Source organism: Cnephaeus nilssonii (genome assembly GCF_951640355.1).
Source record: "Cnephaeus nilssonii genome assembly, chromosome: 19".
NCBI classification, from domain to species: Eukaryota; Metazoa; Chordata; class Mammalia; order Chiroptera; family Vespertilionidae; genus Cnephaeus; species Cnephaeus nilssonii.
The window spans coordinates 3937429-3953305 of NC_137090.1; the positions used below are offsets into that span (position 1 = coordinate 3937429).

The following is a 15877-nucleotide window of genomic DNA, read 5'->3' on the forward strand; positions in this document are numbered from 1 at the left end:
TTTGGAGAAACCAGCTGAATTTCTGGTGGAGTTTCCTTACAATGGTGGTGCCTGGCTCAGGGCTGGCCAGGGAGTGGCCAAACCCTCCCCCACCGGCCAGGGTTTCTTCGGTGGGAGTAGAAACAAGAAAGTTTAAGGCTGAGGCCGCTGCTATGTCCTGGATGCAGCAACCTGGGAAATCATGTTAATCAGGAGACAAAAATCCCTCTACTCTGCACTCAAAAAAAACAAAGAAACAATGAACAAAAATAAGATACCCAGCCCACAGCGCTTGAAATGCTGTGGCCGCTGCAATCCCAGTCCCTGATCAATCAACAGTTCCTTAGAAGAATCACATTTGCCAAGAGGCGGCTGCTGGTGCTGATTTGTTTGCCATTCAGGGGTCAGTGGGGAGGTGGGAGGGGGATGGGTGGGGTGCGGGCCCAGCCCTTCCAGCTTGCTGGGTGCGCGGGGCTGCGCTCAGAGATTACTGAAGAGTTCGTTTTTCTTGCTCCAGTCCATCTGCGGGGCCCGTTTGTTGCTGCGCTTCTGGTGGGCCCTCTCTTTGGCCACGGCCAGGGAGATGTTGAAGTCTGGGATGGGGTCGGAGGAGGAGGTAGATGAGGGTGCCGCGGAGTCCTGCTTCTTGGGGCTGTCTTGGGAGTTCAGCTGAAGGAGGAGGGGAAGGCAGAGCTGGAGTCAGTGCCAGGCAAGGCGTCCTGGTCTTAGCCTCGGAGAGGAGGCTCCTTGGGGCAGTGCCCAGGGAAGCCAGGTCACAAGAACAGAACATGGCTCAACATGTGACCTCCGAGGCAGGCTGGTGTGCCAGGCACGAGCGTGGCCTGAGAACGGGGTGCCACTAACCCAGTGCCGCCCCTTGCCCACCCGCTGGCCTACCTCCTCGCTGGTATCACTGGAGGTGGATCGTGCCAGGGCTCGCCTGGGGTTCTCGGAGGCCACCTCGGCCAGGGCTTCATGACTGTTCTCCTGGCAGAGAGAGGACAGGTATGGGTTGGCGGGGGGTGGGTTGGGGAAGTCCTGAGCAGGAAAGGGAGATTCCAGGGAAGACAGGTACCTTGTCTGAGAACCCCCACCTGAGCCCTTGCTATCTACCCCAGAGCCCACGGCCTGAGCCTGCCCGCGGCCCTCAGGGGACTTCCATTGTTACATTCCTCCGAGGGCCAGAGGGGAGCCTGGGTGCAGGATGGGAGGACCATCCGGGGATTCGCTGAACTGCCCACTCCCAGTCCTCCCAGGGAGGCCTTCAGACTGCCTTGCCTTTTGGGCCAGTGACCAAGGAGAGGTTCCTGGGGCACGGGGACACCGGGGGCCTCAACTTGGCGTGGGAAACCCCTGTGATGCTCCCCGAATCTCCTGTTGCCCACCTAATTAGTTGGATTTGACCCAGTAATCTTAAAACTAACCCCAAAGCAGCTAAAAAAGGGCTTTGGAGTAGGGAGTAAAGTGCATGAGATTCTGCACCCCAAATGGAGTGACAGGTGGTCCAGGGACGCCCCCTGCTGCGTCCCCTGGCAGGGGAGACTGAGCAGACCTGCAGAGAGCCTCCCTCCGTGGTCAGTCTACCCCAGAGCGAAGGCCTTGGCCAGGCCTTCAGCTTGGCGCTCAGCCCCGCCTGGGTTCCTGGGGCCGGGCTGGCACCGGGCCCTGCCATCTCGGCTCGGGCCTCCACTGCCTTCCCTTCCCTCTGCCTGGAAGGAGGGGGCGCGGGGGGCTTTGTTCTTCCAACCCAGACTGGAAGTAGCCGGGCAGCAGGCGGCCAGACACTGCTGCTCTGTTCTTGGGGGGAAGAATGGCCTCTTCTGTGTGGGGGACTTGGAGGCGGGGCTTGTCACCAGGATGGTGGGGTGCAGAGGGGCGTGCCAGGCCTCTCCTTGGTCCCAGGCAGGGGTCGAGGGCACACCAGTAGGTATATGGTGTGGACTCAGGAGGGAGTAGCTCAGAAATGAGTTTCAACCTGGGCCAGCTGGCTGTCCGCCCAACCACACCCCCTTCCACCCTCCTCCTGCAGCCCCCAGACTAGGAGCCCGAGAAGCAGTTAGGGGTTCACCTTTACCTTCTGGATCTCCCCATTGGTAAAGGGCTCGGGCAAGGGACCTAGTGAAGGGAAAAAGCAGAGGTGAGTCAGAAGCTCTGGGCATGCGGGCGGGTGGGGCGTGGAGGAGGGAGGTGTGGGGCTGGGAGAGATCTCGTTCCCTGGTCAGTCTCTCGACTGCAACCACTGTGAGCGCGGCTGCCTTCTGATGACCGGCACGGCACGGCCTGTGCGTGAGTGTGACAGGTTTCGTGGACAACCTGCCCTCACCACACCCCACCTTCCCTCGCGCCTCAATGCTCACTGACATTTTCTACTCACTTTCCTTAGAAAGAATGTGCTGGTCTCTGCCTACTAAACCAATCCCACGAGCCACTGATGGAGAGCAAAGCATTGTCCCGGACAGGGCTGAAAAGGCCGGCCGGCCGCCTAAGAATCACCAGGGAAACTGGCTAAGAGTACAGATTCCTGGGCTCTGGCACCAGAGCCTCTGGTCCAGTGGGGCTGAAGTGGCCCGGGAACCGGAATGTTCCAAAGGCTTCCTAGGAGACGGTGGTGACACCGGAACTAGAACCACAGCCGGGCCGTGGTTAGTGCCTGCCCCTGCCTCAGCCGACTGGCCGGCGTGGCGATGAGAGGACAGGGGGCTCAGGGCAGTGTCCCAGCCAGTGGGAACAGGGAGGTGGCGGAGGGGTCAGAGGGAGCGGACGCTGCCTGGGGTCACCCTCACGGGGCTCACTCAGGCCAGAGGCCCCACGTGGCTGCCAGGGGAGCTGTCCCATCTCTGGGGACTGGTCAGCCTGGCGGATATCTTCTGAACTTAGCTTAACATCAATGTACATCCCCTCACCCCCCCTGGACCACAGTCTGGGCAGCCAGGCATACCTGACTCTCCCAATACCCTCGGCCTTCCCACAGTGGCCGGCAGGGGGCTGTTAGGACACGGGGACGCTCACTCCCACTGCCCACAAGCTGAACTGGTAGGAGACACCATCCTGGAGAGACCAGGAGGGACCCTGGGGAGACCTATCCCAGGGCCTCTCCCAGTGCAGGTCCTCTGGGCAGGGGCTGCAGTCACCCTGTTCTCAAGGCCCCTCCCGCCCAGCCAGAGAGGGAGGGAGGGAGGTGCGGGCTGGTGCCCTGGCGCTGAGGGGAGAAGGGGCTGGAGGAGGCCGGGAAGGAATCTGAGGAGCTGGGAGGAATCCAAACCTCTGCTGTGTCTCCCTCATGCCATGTCCCCAAGAGCGAGGCTGGGGCTTCTTGGGTCTCAGTTTCCCCTCACTGAGACAGGGTGAGGTGGCATCCCACCTCCCATGCAGAGTGTGCTAGGGATTTCCAACTAACCCCCGACTCCAGCACCCTCAGCACCCTAGATTGAGCTAGATAGGATGGGGCCTCCCCATTCAGCCCCTCCAGCCAGGGATCCAAACCTAAGTCATGTCCTTCATGTGGAACCCCCCCTTACAAACAGAACCCCCACACCTTCAGGGAGGGGCCGCCCATGGCAAAGACCATAGAGATTCTATCCCTGACCCGACCCTCCTCCCTCCTCCCCGCTCCCAGCCATCTTCCAGGGAGAAAACGCAGACCAGGGAGCAGAGTGGCTGCTTAACTCCTCCCTGCCCCGCATAGCAGCCCTGCCCCCACTTAGCTTGGGCTCCAGCAAGGGGCCTGCCAGGCTTGGCAGGGTGACCGTGGGGGTGGGGAGGACAGGGGCCCAGGGACCAAGGGGGGACCCACTGCTCTCTCCAGCCAGCAAGCCTGGGTTTCCAAGACAACCTGAGAGAAGGGAGGGGGAGGCACTGGGCCCATCACTGGACTCTGATCTGACCAGGCAGCAGCCCCGGAGTTAACCCTTTCCTGGCATCAGCCCTGCCCTGAGAACGTGGTGGGGGGAAGGGGCTGGGTTTCCTTTAGTGCTGCACTCTGGCCCAGGAACAGCAGCTCCGTCCCATCTCACCATCCCTTGTGCCAGCTTACCTGTCATATGCCATCCTCAGAAACCCAAGGCCCATCCCTGCTTCCTGTTGATACTAGCTCGGCCCCGCTCCCTCCCCACCCATACCCCTTGGCCTCTGCTGAAGGAGAGGGTGGGAGCATCGCAGCAGGAAGCTGTCACCCCTCACCTGGGACACAGTCACGTCCGGAACCCTGGCCAACATCCCTGACCTGGGGGCCTCCAGCCACCCCGCCCAGCTCACCATGCAGGTGCTCGTGAGACGGGATCACTTTGCATTTCTTGAAGAACTCATCGGTCTCCTTGTCCACCACCAGCAGCTTGGTCTCCTCGCCGCCAGCCTTGATGGCAGACACCACATCCCCGTGCTGCTTGCCCTCCATGCAGACGCCGTTCACCTGTGGGCGGGGCATGGTTACCAGCACAGGTCTCAGTTCTGGGGGCGTAGGGCGAGGAGGCACAAGTGGTCCCCTTCGTCCTCAGCCAGCTGGCAATCCAGGGACACGGAGCCCCCCTTGCCCACTGAGTCCTGAACGAGGCAAGGGGTCCTCCCACTCGATCGTCAGATGGGAGGCAGGACACATGGGAAAGGCCGGGGAGACTAAGCCAACAGCTGGGAAGACGGACGTCAAGGCCCGGAGCCTGGCTGGGCCCCAGCTTCTCTATGGACCTGCCCTCGGACTCCCGCCCTGGCCCCGGCCTGCTCGGTGTAAAATGAGAAGTCTCAGAGAGCAGATCAGCTCTAAGGTTCTGAGACTGAGATTCTGGAACCTGCCCGAGGCACTGGTTCGCGTTTCCTCTCCGCCTAACAGCCTCACCGGGAGGAGGATTTCGCCCTCGCACTCCATCCCTGCGCCTGGCGTGGAGGACGCAGGTGGCAGGAAGCTCTGGGGGTGGCCCCGGATGTCTACCTGGATCGATGGGTGAATCATGAACTGCCAAGTGTGTCTGCTCAGCGAAGAGGCGCCGGAGGAGGTGGGGGCGGGGAGGAAGTCAGTCCCTTCGCCTCCCCACCACCTTTCCTTCTTTCCTTCCCCCCTGCCCGCCCACCATCCCTCCCTGCGGCATCTACCCACCAGGGGCTAACCAAGGAGCTGTCTGTATCTGCGGGGAGGTCGCCAGGAGGGAGGAGCCTGGGGAGAAGGCGAGAGGCATTACCTCCACGATCCGGTCCTGGGCCTGGAGCCCCGAGGCCTCGGCGGGCGAGTCTGGGTCCACTGACCGGATGAACTGGCCTGGCTTGGACTTGTCGCTGTGCAGGTTGAAGCCGTAGCCGTTGGGACCCCTCTTCATGGCGCAGAGCCGAGGCCGAAGCTCACGCTGTGGGGACAAAGCAGAGTCCGTGTCGTTCCAGTGTCCTTGTCCCCACTCTCCCTGCCCTGTGCCTGGCGCCGGCTCCCACCAGGAAGATCTGATAACAGGCAAATCTGCTGAGATCCCACCCCGCAGCGGGGAGAACGCTGGCCCGGGGCTCCCAACTCTGCGTGTGGAGACCCCGCGTTGCAGCGAAATGCCTGGGTGACCCTGGGCAACAAGGCCCCTCTCTGAGCCTCAGTTTCCTCTTCTGCAAATGAGAAACGGGGATAGAGTAGCTCAAGTCCCTACCCTTGTGACATTCTGTGGTTAATCATTTTGATTGATACCTTGTCCCTCCTACCAACGGCTCAGCCTGGCCCTCCTGGGGGGTGACCGGGGGGTGCCTGGCATGGGAGGGGAACCGTGGCCTCGGTATAAGATGTGAAAACCGCTTCAGTGCCAGAGCTCTGCCCGGGCCCTTTCGTAGGTGGCCCTGGCCAGGCCGCGGCCGCAGCCACACCGGGTTCCTTCCCCACCCGGGCTCCTGTCTGCAGAGGGCGGCAGGCCGGTGTTTACTGAAAGCTGGCAGCATGTTTACAGTCAAGCCGCTCCTCACGCAGGCTCCCGTCTCTCCCCCCACCGCCAAGCCAAGTGGCCCCTCCAAAGGGAGCGAAGTGGCCGATGACCACAGACCGGGGGAGGCACAGCCGGGGGTCCTGGACAGGATAAGAACCCCCCCCTCGCCTCCCCCCGGCAGAGCCAAGACTGGTCTAGCAGAGAACAGCAGAAGCTCAGAGATCCTGCTGGTCCCCAAGAAGCACACAGACACCAGCTGGGGCCATCTCGCCATCCTCGGGCCGCCTTAGGCAGCTGAGCTCGCGGCTGCAGCCCCAGAATGCGCAGACATGATGCAGGGAACGGGTGAGAGTGGACAGGACACTGATGTCCGAGCACCGGGGCTGACTTGGGGCCCCTCTCCCCCTACTCCCAGGCTGAAGTCAAGGCCCTGGCCCAGGTTCCAGCTGCCCCACTGTGTGACCTCGGGCAGCGGTTTCCTTCTCAGAACCCAGTTTACTCACTGAGGCAATTAACATACAATTAAACATCAGTGTACAGTCCCTGAGCAGAGCAGACTTTCCCACTGTTGTGAACACTCACGAACAGCCAAACGAAAGTGAGAAGTGAGATTCTGGGGCTCTGGGGAGGGGTGCCAGGTTGCTCTGAAACCCCGGTCGGCAGCTGGGAGTGGAGGTGAGGAGGGATCACAGGTCACCTGTCCCTACGCGCCAGCCCAGGAGGCAGCACCGTCAGTCAGCTTTGAGGCTCAGTCCCCACCCCTCACTCTCAGGGTGACTCTGCCTCCTTTCAGTGCTGGGGCGGATCTTTCTGTGCTTCAGGATGTTGGTGGGGGGTGTGGACAGGCCAAGACAGGAAGGAGGGCTGACAGTTGGGCCTGCGGGTACCCTAATCTGGGTTAGAGGCCCGGGCCCCCTTTCTCCGAGTTCTCATCCCCTCCCGTTCCTCGTTCCTGAGGCAGGGCCTCACCAGCATGTCTAGCTGCTGCCTGCTTATCCGGGCCAGCACAGCCCTCTGGGATCTCGTTCTGAGTGTAAGACAAACGCTTCTCCCCTCAAGCTAATCCCTCCGCAAAGCTGTCAGCCGCCCTCCCCCAGGCGAGGTGAGCAGAACAGGTCTGACCAGCTGCCGCCACCTGGGCTGGCTCAGCTTTCTGCCCAGCCAGGCTCAGCTCCACCGTGGCCCTGAGAACGTGGGGTGGTGGGGGGTGGGGGTGGGGGGACAGCTCCCATGTCTCTGCCTCTCCCCACCTGCCCTCACTCCAAAGAGGCCTTCCCAGAGCAACCTGGCCAGGAATGGTCACCCCCCAGCTTCAAGATGGGGAAACTGAGACTGGAGATGCCATGCCCACTGCCTGACGTCACACGGCTTTACAGGGGAGCAGCCAGAACCCCAACCCTGTCTCTGACTTGGAGCCCGTGTTCCTCCCACCACCTGTGGGCTGGCACCTGAAGACCCAAGTTCAGCCTGGGCGGTGCGCACCCCCCTCCCCACCCCGGAGCTGGGGCCTCAGCTGGTTCACAGCACTGGAGTCCTCACCCCGAGGTGCCTGCAGCCTCTGCGGGGAGGGGCCTGGGAGCTGATGAAACCACAGCCTTCCTTCCGGGTGCGCGGAAGGTCCTTGCAGCCAGAGCTCAGCCTGAGCCTGGGAGAGGCGGACAGGGACAGTGAGCAGGCCCGGGCGGGGCCTGGGCGGGGAAGGGGGCAGTGTGGGTGCTCTCCAGGCCGGCACGGCGGCACTGCTGCCCAGGGCTCTGTCGCAGGCTCCCCTTACTGAGCCGTGCCTGGTGACCTGTCCTTAAAGCTGGAGGGCCGCAGCGAGGAGGGAAGAAATAAGGGACCCAGCCAGAGGGGCTCAGGGCCCTGCGGCTCTCCTCCGGGACCTGCTCACTGCCCTCTGGGCAGGCGGACAGGAAACCCCTCTGAAGTGTTCACACCCACAGAGCCCCATCCCGCACCCTCCTTCCCAGGTCCCCAGAGGCTCCTTCCTTCCCAGGGCCAGCTGCAGGCTCCGCATTCTTCCCGGGAGACTGGCTTGTTTCTCCCCGCCCCCCTCCCCGCTGTCTCCAGGAGGTGTCAGCGCCAGCTGCTGAGTCAGCCCAGCCCATCCTGGGTGGAGGCTGGTGCTGACAGGAGTCCCTGGGGGCAGCCTCCCTGGGGGTCCTGGGGGTGGCCCGGCCCTGAGGAGAAGAGGGAGGGGTCAGGTGCCTGGAGCTTGGCCGCCGTGGCTCCTGGGCCTGTATGCCCAGAGCTGGGCAGGGCCTGGGGAGAGGGGGAAGTGGCCAGTCCAAGCCATCCCCGGCCTGTGGTGTGGCCCCGGGGTTCAGGGGGAGCCTTGTGCTGGTGCTTGAGGGGCCCAGAGCTGGGGTGGGGGGTCACTACAAGGGGAACATGGTCGCAGGGTGTTCGGAGCCTCAGGGAGCACAGCTCAGAAGTGAAAATCAGGATCTGCTCAGTGAGGAGACTGGCAGAGATCCGAAGCGAGAGGAAGGAACGTGAGGCAATGGTGGCCAGTGGGCTGGGGCGGCATGAGCCTGAGTCACTTCCAGAAAACGCCAGACCCACTTTCTGGAAAAGACCCTGCCAGGAGACCTGCCTCCAGACTCACGGAGCCATCAGGTTCTCGGGCTGCTCCAAATTCTGTCCCAGGCCTGCCCTCCTCTCCCCCAGGGAGCCCAGCCCCACCCCAAGTGGCCGCCCAGTCACCTCCACCCCCGCAGCCCAGGGAGCGGATGGCGGGCACGGAATTCAATAGGCACCACCAGCAGCCACCTGGAAAGCTGGGGAAAGTCGATACCCTAATCCCAGCGACTGTCTCTGGGGATCAGGCCCAGGGGAGGATGGCTGGGGGGCCAACGCCCCGCTGGGCCTGGCCCCTCCCTGGCCGGTGCCATGGTGAAGAGCCCACATAGAACAGCCAGGCAGCTTCCTGCAAGGGGCGGGCTGCGGGAGGGGAGACTACCAGGTGGCTAGGGGAACAATAGAGGTGACCCTCACCTCCCAGGGCTGCCCATCCCCCCCAGCCCCGCCCCAGCCCCACCCAGCCCAGGGCTCCTGTTTATGCACCTAAGAATGGTGCCCAGCTGCCTCCCACAGAGAAATGAGCCCCAGCCACAGGGCAGGAGGAGGGCCTGGCTGTCCTGGTGGGGCAGGCAGAGGCTGTGCTGGGCCAAGGAACCCTGGCTGCTCAGGGAAGCAGCTCGGTGCTCTTCAAGGAAGCCAGGCTGGAGAGCTGGCCCTGCCGGGGTGACGTGGGATGGGGAACATGCGGGCACTGTCCTCAGGGCGGGCTGGGAAGTGACCAGGAGCTCGGACCACTGGCCAGTGTCCACAGCTCCAGGCTCATGGATCCTCTCCTCACCCCAGGAGCGGAGAGGCTTGGCTGCCACTGACTCATGCCCTGAGGTGGCTCCACTTCACCCCACAGGACCTCCCGTCTAAGGAATGCTAGACACCTCCATTCGCAAGAAGCTGCTCGGAGCCCTTGATCCTGAGCTTCCTGCTGTTTCTCCGCGGAGAGGGACTTTCCTGGAGCCCAGCAGGGTGGGATCCAGGAGGGAGACATAAGCTAAAGTGGCGGCCACTTCTCCGACACCCCCGAGTAGGGGCCCTGAGCCAGATCCCCCTCTGGCTCTTTCCTCCCAGTGCTGTCCAGGGACCCATCTGAGGGAGAGGTTGGCTCAGGTCTCCCCGGGGCTGGGCAAGGCTGGGATGGAGCAGGCTGGTACGTGGGCTGCTGCCGGGCTGGCCACCTTCCCAGCTGGCCACCCCATGCCCGCGGCCCAGCAGGCACTCCACCATCAGCCCCCCTGACCCCTCACCCTTCTCCCACAGAGAAGTCGGTGGATTTAACTCCTGTGAGCTGTGTCATGAGGTTCCTTGTAAGAACCTTCAGGGAGCTTGTGAAATGGGAGCTCGACTGAAATAGCACAGAGCAGCCACTGTTTACTGAGCACTTACTATGCGCCTATCACGGCACTAGGACTTTATGTGTATTTTCTTGTTAAAACTCAATTATAACCCTGCAAGGGAGGTATTATTGCCCTCATTTCACAGATGAGGAAACTCAGGTTCAAAGAGAGCAGGCTCCAAACTCAGATCCAGACCAGCATTATCCAATAGGAATATAATGCCAGTCATCTAGGCGTTAGAGAAAGAAACATACCACAGGCCCAATATGGCATCACTCATGCTAATAACCCACGACACCACACCTAGGCATACTACCTGGTCTAACTGCAGTTTCAACCTCTCCAAGAAATATAATCTTAATCAGTCTGGAATTTTCTGGACAAACACCAGTAAGGTAATCCCTCACCTGGGCCCTCTCCCCATAGAAAGAGGCAATCTGCAGGATAAACCCTTCCCGGAGAAAAGGGGTCAGGCCCCAAATCACCCTTTTCTTTTGCCAGCAGTTCCTTCGCCGCACCCTTCTTCCTATAAAATCCTTCCGTTTTGTACGGCCCCTCAGCGAGCCTGCCAGTTGCTATTGGGATGAGTCGTTTTATTAACTGAATGTATTGGGGTTACACTGGTTAATAAAATTTTATAGGTTTCAGGCGTTATTTGTATAATACGTCACCTGTATACAATTGTATTGTATTCACGACCCCATGAATCACTGAATAAAGCCAATTTGACCTTCAAATTTACTTGGTTGAGTTTTGTTTTTTAACATAGGTAATTAAAAATATTCTATTAGCCACATTAAAAAGTAAAAAGAAACAAGAGAAACGAGTTGTAATACCTTGTTTAACACAACACTTCAACATGTAATCCGTTTAAAAGATTATCGATGGGCTATTTTACATCTTTTTATCTGTACTGGGTCTACAAAATCTGGCATGTACGCTTACAGCACCTCTCAATGTGGACTAGCACATTCCATGTACTAGGAGCCACACGTAGCCAGTGGCTGTGGCAATGGCCTGCTTAGATCCTCACCCATTCGGCTGTCAGCCCCAAACACTTCCAGATCCCCACCCATGACCTTATAACAGGGCACGAGGAGAGATGGGAGCTCACTCACACAGCAGAGAGCAGCACCTTGAACCTGGACCTCAGGGAATAGGTAGCATTTGTCTTTTTCTAGGGCAGGAACCTAAACATTGCCTAGGGGTCTGGGGAGTGGTGAGTTGTCCATGGGGAAAGGCAGGCCAAGGCCAACAGTCAAGATCAGCCTCCAGGGAAGCCCTTTGCACTTCAGGACAGCCCAGAGATAGCAAGGGTGGATTCTAAGGGCCTGAGGGTGAAGGTAGAGACTTAGTCACCAGACTCCCCACCCAGCCCATCAGGAGAAGGGATAGATGGGTCCAAGGAGTCTGCCCTTTCTGGGCGGAGGTGTTCCATCAGGTGCTTGAAGGACACTGTTGGGGACAGGAGCACCTGGGAGTCCTGGCCCAAAGGGCTCAGCTACCGGACCCTTGCAGGGAGATGGTCCAAGCAGCCTGAATTTGTACCCCTGTGATGGGCAGACACCAGCTGGAGAGCCAGGCCCCCAAGCCCAATCCAAAGGTGTGGCCAAATGGATATGCAGGCGGACACTGGAGTCAGAGCAAGCTGGGTTCCAAGACACCCCCTGAAAAGAGACCCCAAAAACATGGCCTAGAAGGAGGAACCTATACAAAAAGGTCACACACCCTGTCCATTTCACATCCAAACATCCTGCAGCTCAATCCCCGTTCCGTCCTCCCAGAAATGGGGAGAGGTTGCTAGGCTGCCAGATAATTGTGCCCACCCACCCACATTGTTAGCTGGGGTGCCTGCACCATCTTTGCCTCTGGGGTCAGGGTCAGGTTTGGTGGAAACCACCCCAAGCTGGGCTCTTACACAGCCACACCCACCACTGAACCCTCTCAGCAGCCCTGGGTGCTGGCGTCCCATCTCAGAGACCTAGAAGCTGAGGCTCCCAGGGAACAATGGACAATTAGGGGCCCAGAGCCAGTGGGCTGGCAGATCTGACCCCAAAGCCCAGACTTTTGGTGTCCTAATTTTAAAATGGAAGCTGCTAGGAGGCAAGAAAAAGGAGTGGGGAAATTCTTCTGGAATTCCGATCTCTGGGTGTGTTAGAGGCTTTGAGGTGTAAACAGGCCCAGGTGTACTGGAATGAGATGACTTAGGACAAAGGTCCCTGGTGGCTGTTAGGCATTTATTCACTAATTCAAAAAATTTGATTGAGCCCCTCCCTACCCTGTGCACAATGCCGGGGATAGAAACACAAATAAGGGCAGGTGTTGCCCGGGGCCCGGCACGCAGGGATAGAGATCTTAAACAGAATTCAAATCCTGCACCTTCAGAGCCATGACAGACGTGAGGACAGGGAGTGGGAAGAGGCTCCCGGGGAAGCGAGTGGCCTTGGGGAGTGTGCCCTGTGGCGAAGGGGCTGAAGGGGACCAGGCGTGAAGGCTCAAAGGCCAAGCGAGCATGGTGTGCTAGCGGGGAGTTTGGACCCGTGGTGTGGTTGGGTGGACACCCGCCGGGAGGTGGGGAGAGAAGGCTGCCAGGCGGTGACGGGCTGTGGAACGTGATTATCCAACAAGAGCGACACCCCTACTTGAGCACATACTTCGTGCCAGGTGTGGCTGCAGCTGCACTTGCCTAACGAGGGAGGCTGATCCAGGGCTGGTTGCCCCATGGATGGGGCAACAATTGCTGTGGAATATTTATTAATTCATATACCAACGACCGACGTTTACCACCCACTTGGTGCCAGGCATTGAGCTTAACACACACACCCTTAAGTAATCCCGACAACCCTCCGAGGCTGCTGCCCCAACTTACACAAGAGGAAATGGAGGCTTAGAGAGGCTGAGAGCTGGCCCCGCCAGTACAGTGGAGCCGGCTCAGGCCTGCCCGTTCGCCGCGGTGAGTCCCTGTGCCAGGCGCCACGCTCAGGGGTTAGGTCCCATCCTGTGACTGCCCCTCTCCCTGTGGGTGGAGGCGGGAAAGCCACCAACAAAGGGGGCAGAGCTGGACGCACACCTCCGCCTCCTTCCACCGGCCCCCTCACCCTCACCCTCCGCTGGTCTCGTCTTCCCCATCAGCTGTCCCCTGCCACCCCCTCCCCTTTCCCAGTAACAGCTTTTCCACGTGAGAACTAACGGAGACTGAAACGGCCCCACAGAGAGGCCTTTTAGGAAAAATAATTTACGATGTTTATTAACATTTTTGCAGTGACAGGGTGGGTCACCTTTAGGCCCACCACGCCAGGTTTTATGGGAATTTCCTACTGGAGGGATTTACAAGTGCTGATTGGCTGTGCACAAGGCTTAAGGCCGTGGCTCCGAAGCGCTCGGATGCAAACGCCTGGGCCGAAAGGAGCTCAATTCAGCATCCCTAGAGATGCAAGCACTTCCTGTTATTTGTAGAATTCTAGAGGACGGGTATTACTGTAATCCAAGGCGCCCATTTTACAGATGGGAGAACCAAGGCTCAGGGAAGTTCTGATTTACTTGTTGACCTGGAACCCCAAGAGGCCTGGTGACGGTGTCCCCAGGACTGGGGGCTGGTTCTCCTCGCTAACACGACGCACGCAAACCACCTGGGGGACTCGGTTCTGTGCTCGCCCCAGAGCAGGAAGCCAAGCGCTGCTGCCTTTCAGATGGCACGGGGGAGGAGGGGCGGCATGTGCTGGGTCCTCCCACACCCCGCAGCAAAACCAAAAGGGTAATGGGAGGAGCTTGACCTGATGCAACTTCGGGGGTGGGGGGTGGGGGCTGGGGGCTGAGGGGTGGCGGGGTACTTGTGCGAGTGCCAAAGTCCAGAAAAAGGGAATGGCAAATCGATGCGCTCAGCAAACTGGATTTGTGCCTGGGACCAGAGGTCACGGGCTCCCACTCCCTGGTGTCTGACCCCTGCCCCACCCTTGCCGGTGCCTCGCTGGTAATGGCAGGAAGTGGGAGCCTGGTGGCCCTGGCATTCTTGGCACTCCACTCCGCTGGACAGGGCTCTGCGTGACCTCACTTCCGTTACTTCCACTGAACCAGTCGGTCCTCTCTGGCTCCACCTTCTACCTTTAGGCTGAACTGTGCCCTTTCTCTGTCCAGGGGAGGCTCCTGCTGGCACCACGAACACCTGTGCCACATGCCGCCACCAGGTGGAGAGCCACCAAATGGGCCCAGGCCCTGCTCCCCCCAGTCTGCACCCTGAGGCCTCCCCCTTCAGTCTCCGGGGGCAGAGGCTGAGCACAGCTCCAGTGTTGCCACTGCCCATGGTGCAGCTGACCCAGGCTGGGGACGTTTGGGGAAACTCTAAACATGGGTAAAAAGCAGCCAGACTTCCTGCTGTCGGGGGACTGGAGTGAGGCGGATGCCTGGGCAGGACCACCTACCCGAAGCGGCTTGCTGGCCCCTGCATGGCCCAGCGCCAGGGACCACTCCCTCTCCTCCCTCCCCCAGCCATCTTTCTCCTCCTCCAAGATCCTCCCTCCCGCGCGCAGATACCAGCTAGCGCTTACTCCTCACATTCCTGAGAATCATAAATCCTAGGAGGCAGCCGCCGCCACCATCCCATCCCGGAGAGACCTCTGCACCTCCTCCCCGGACTCCACCCCACAGCGCCCACGGTTGGCGGGGCTTCCTCGCTTTTCTTAGAAGTCACACCGGACTTCCAGAGGAGGATGAAGTCCAGCCGGCCGAAGTTGATGATACACATACCAGGGCTGGAGGGGCGGCGCGGAGACAGCCCTGCCTGCCACCCCTCCCCTCCCCTCCCCTCCCCTCCCGGCGCCCGGGCTCCGCAGGTCCCACTTGCTTCATCCCAGCTCGTCACCACCCACTGGGGCCACGGAGGAAGCTGGCACCTCTGGGCAGGCTGGGAACCGGGTGGCTGAAGAGCCGGCCCCGGGATGGGCGGGATTAGAGGTTTCCCAAAACACGGGAGCAGCCGCCACCAGCAGAACGACAGAGGCAAAAGGGGACTGGGCCGCCCTCCCTCCCTCCCCCTTCCCGAGGCCAAAGAACAAGTGGCAAAAAAAGCTGAGTCCCAGCCCAGCGTGGAGAGGGGGTGGGGGTCGTGGGAAGCAGCCCCCAGCCTGCAACCGCCCCAGCGCCCGGCAGGCGGGCGGAAGCAGTTTCCCCCTCGAGGATCGAGTTTCCCAAAGACCAGGCGGGCGCGGGGCTGGGCGTCCGGGCGCCCGGGTCTCTCTCCCCGGTTCCCCTCCCCTCGCCCCGTTCCAGACTCGCCGCCCGGCCCGGGCCCCCACTTACCCGCTCGGTTTGGATCTTCTCGGACTCACGGGGTTCCGGCGCGGCGGCCTGCGGCTCATTTTCGCCGCCAGCCCCCTTCGCCTCGACGGCGGCCGGCGGCTCGGCCTGGCCGGGCCCTTCCTGGGCGCGGAGCAGCCCCTCCCGGATCTGGACGCCCAGCTTCTGCAGCCGCTCGTCCGTCTCCGGGTCGACCACCAGCAGGCGCACGGCGTTGAGCGAGGCGCGGATGCGGCTCACCACCTGCTGGTGGGTCTCCTTCTCCACGTTCTCGCCGTTCACCTCCACCAGCCGGTCGCCGGCCAGCAGCCCTGCCTTCTCGGCCGGCGAGCCGGGCTCCACCAGCCGGATGAACTGGCCCACCTTGCCCTTCTCCCCGTGCAGGTGGAAGCCGTAGCCGTTCGGACCCTTCTCCAGGCAGCAGAGCCGGGGTAGGGGCGCCCCGGCCGCCGCCGCGTCCGCGCTCATCTCGCCCTGCGACGGCTCAGCGGTTCGACGCGGGGGTCCTGTCGGGGGCCGGAGACGGGACGACCCAGCCCTTTCCCCGCAGACGAGGAGGCTGGAGGGAGCGCGGCGAGGACTCTCCGCGCCGGCGGAACGAGCAGGTGGTCCGCCAAAGGCAGCCGCGTACCTCGGGAGCTAAACTACGGGCGCGCGGACCAATCCCCGCCCGCGCGGCGTCTGAGCTTCCCAGCACCCGCCCCGACCCCTTCTTCTAGGGGGCGGGGCCGCGCCGAGGGTGTGGAGCACCCGGAGCCAATCAGGGGCCACAGGCAGGGGGCGCTCTGGCCGGGTGAACGACGCTGGCCAATG

At 61.2% G+C, this 15877-nt stretch overlaps 1 protein-coding gene across 1 annotated transcript; it reads right to left on the reverse strand.

Moving 5' to 3' along the window:
* On the reverse strand, positions 1-15737 carry NHERF1 (NHERF family PDZ scaffold protein 1). Its single transcript, XM_079797799.1, has 6 exons — positions 15068-15737; positions 5148-5309; positions 4234-4387; positions 2054-2094; positions 877-966; positions 1-648 (listed from the first exon to the last, which is right to left on the reverse strand). Exons 1-6 carry the CDS (start codon positions 15530-15532, stop codon positions 460-462), a joined length of 1101 nt encoding a protein of 366 aa, XP_079653925.1. The 5' UTR covers positions 15533-15737; the 3' UTR covers positions 1-459.
* Positions 15738-15877: the final 140 nt, after the last annotated feature.

What these genes read in the sequence shown, in the direction of transcription:
- NHERF1 (XM_079797799.1), bottom strand. Translation starts at nt 15,532, where the DNA reads ATGAGCGCGGACGCGGCGGCGGCCGGGGCGCCCCTACCCCGGCTCTGC. An exon ending in CCCAGGACCGGATCGTGGAG is followed by an intron (nt 4,388 to 5,147) that starts GTAATGCCTCTC and finishes CCCCGCCCACAG; the next exon opens with GTGAACGGCGTCTGCATGGA. An exon ending in CCAGTGATACCAGCGAGGAG is followed by an intron (nt 649 to 876) that starts GTAGGCCAGCGG and finishes CTCCTCCTTCAG; the next exon opens with CTGAACTCCCAAGACAGCCC.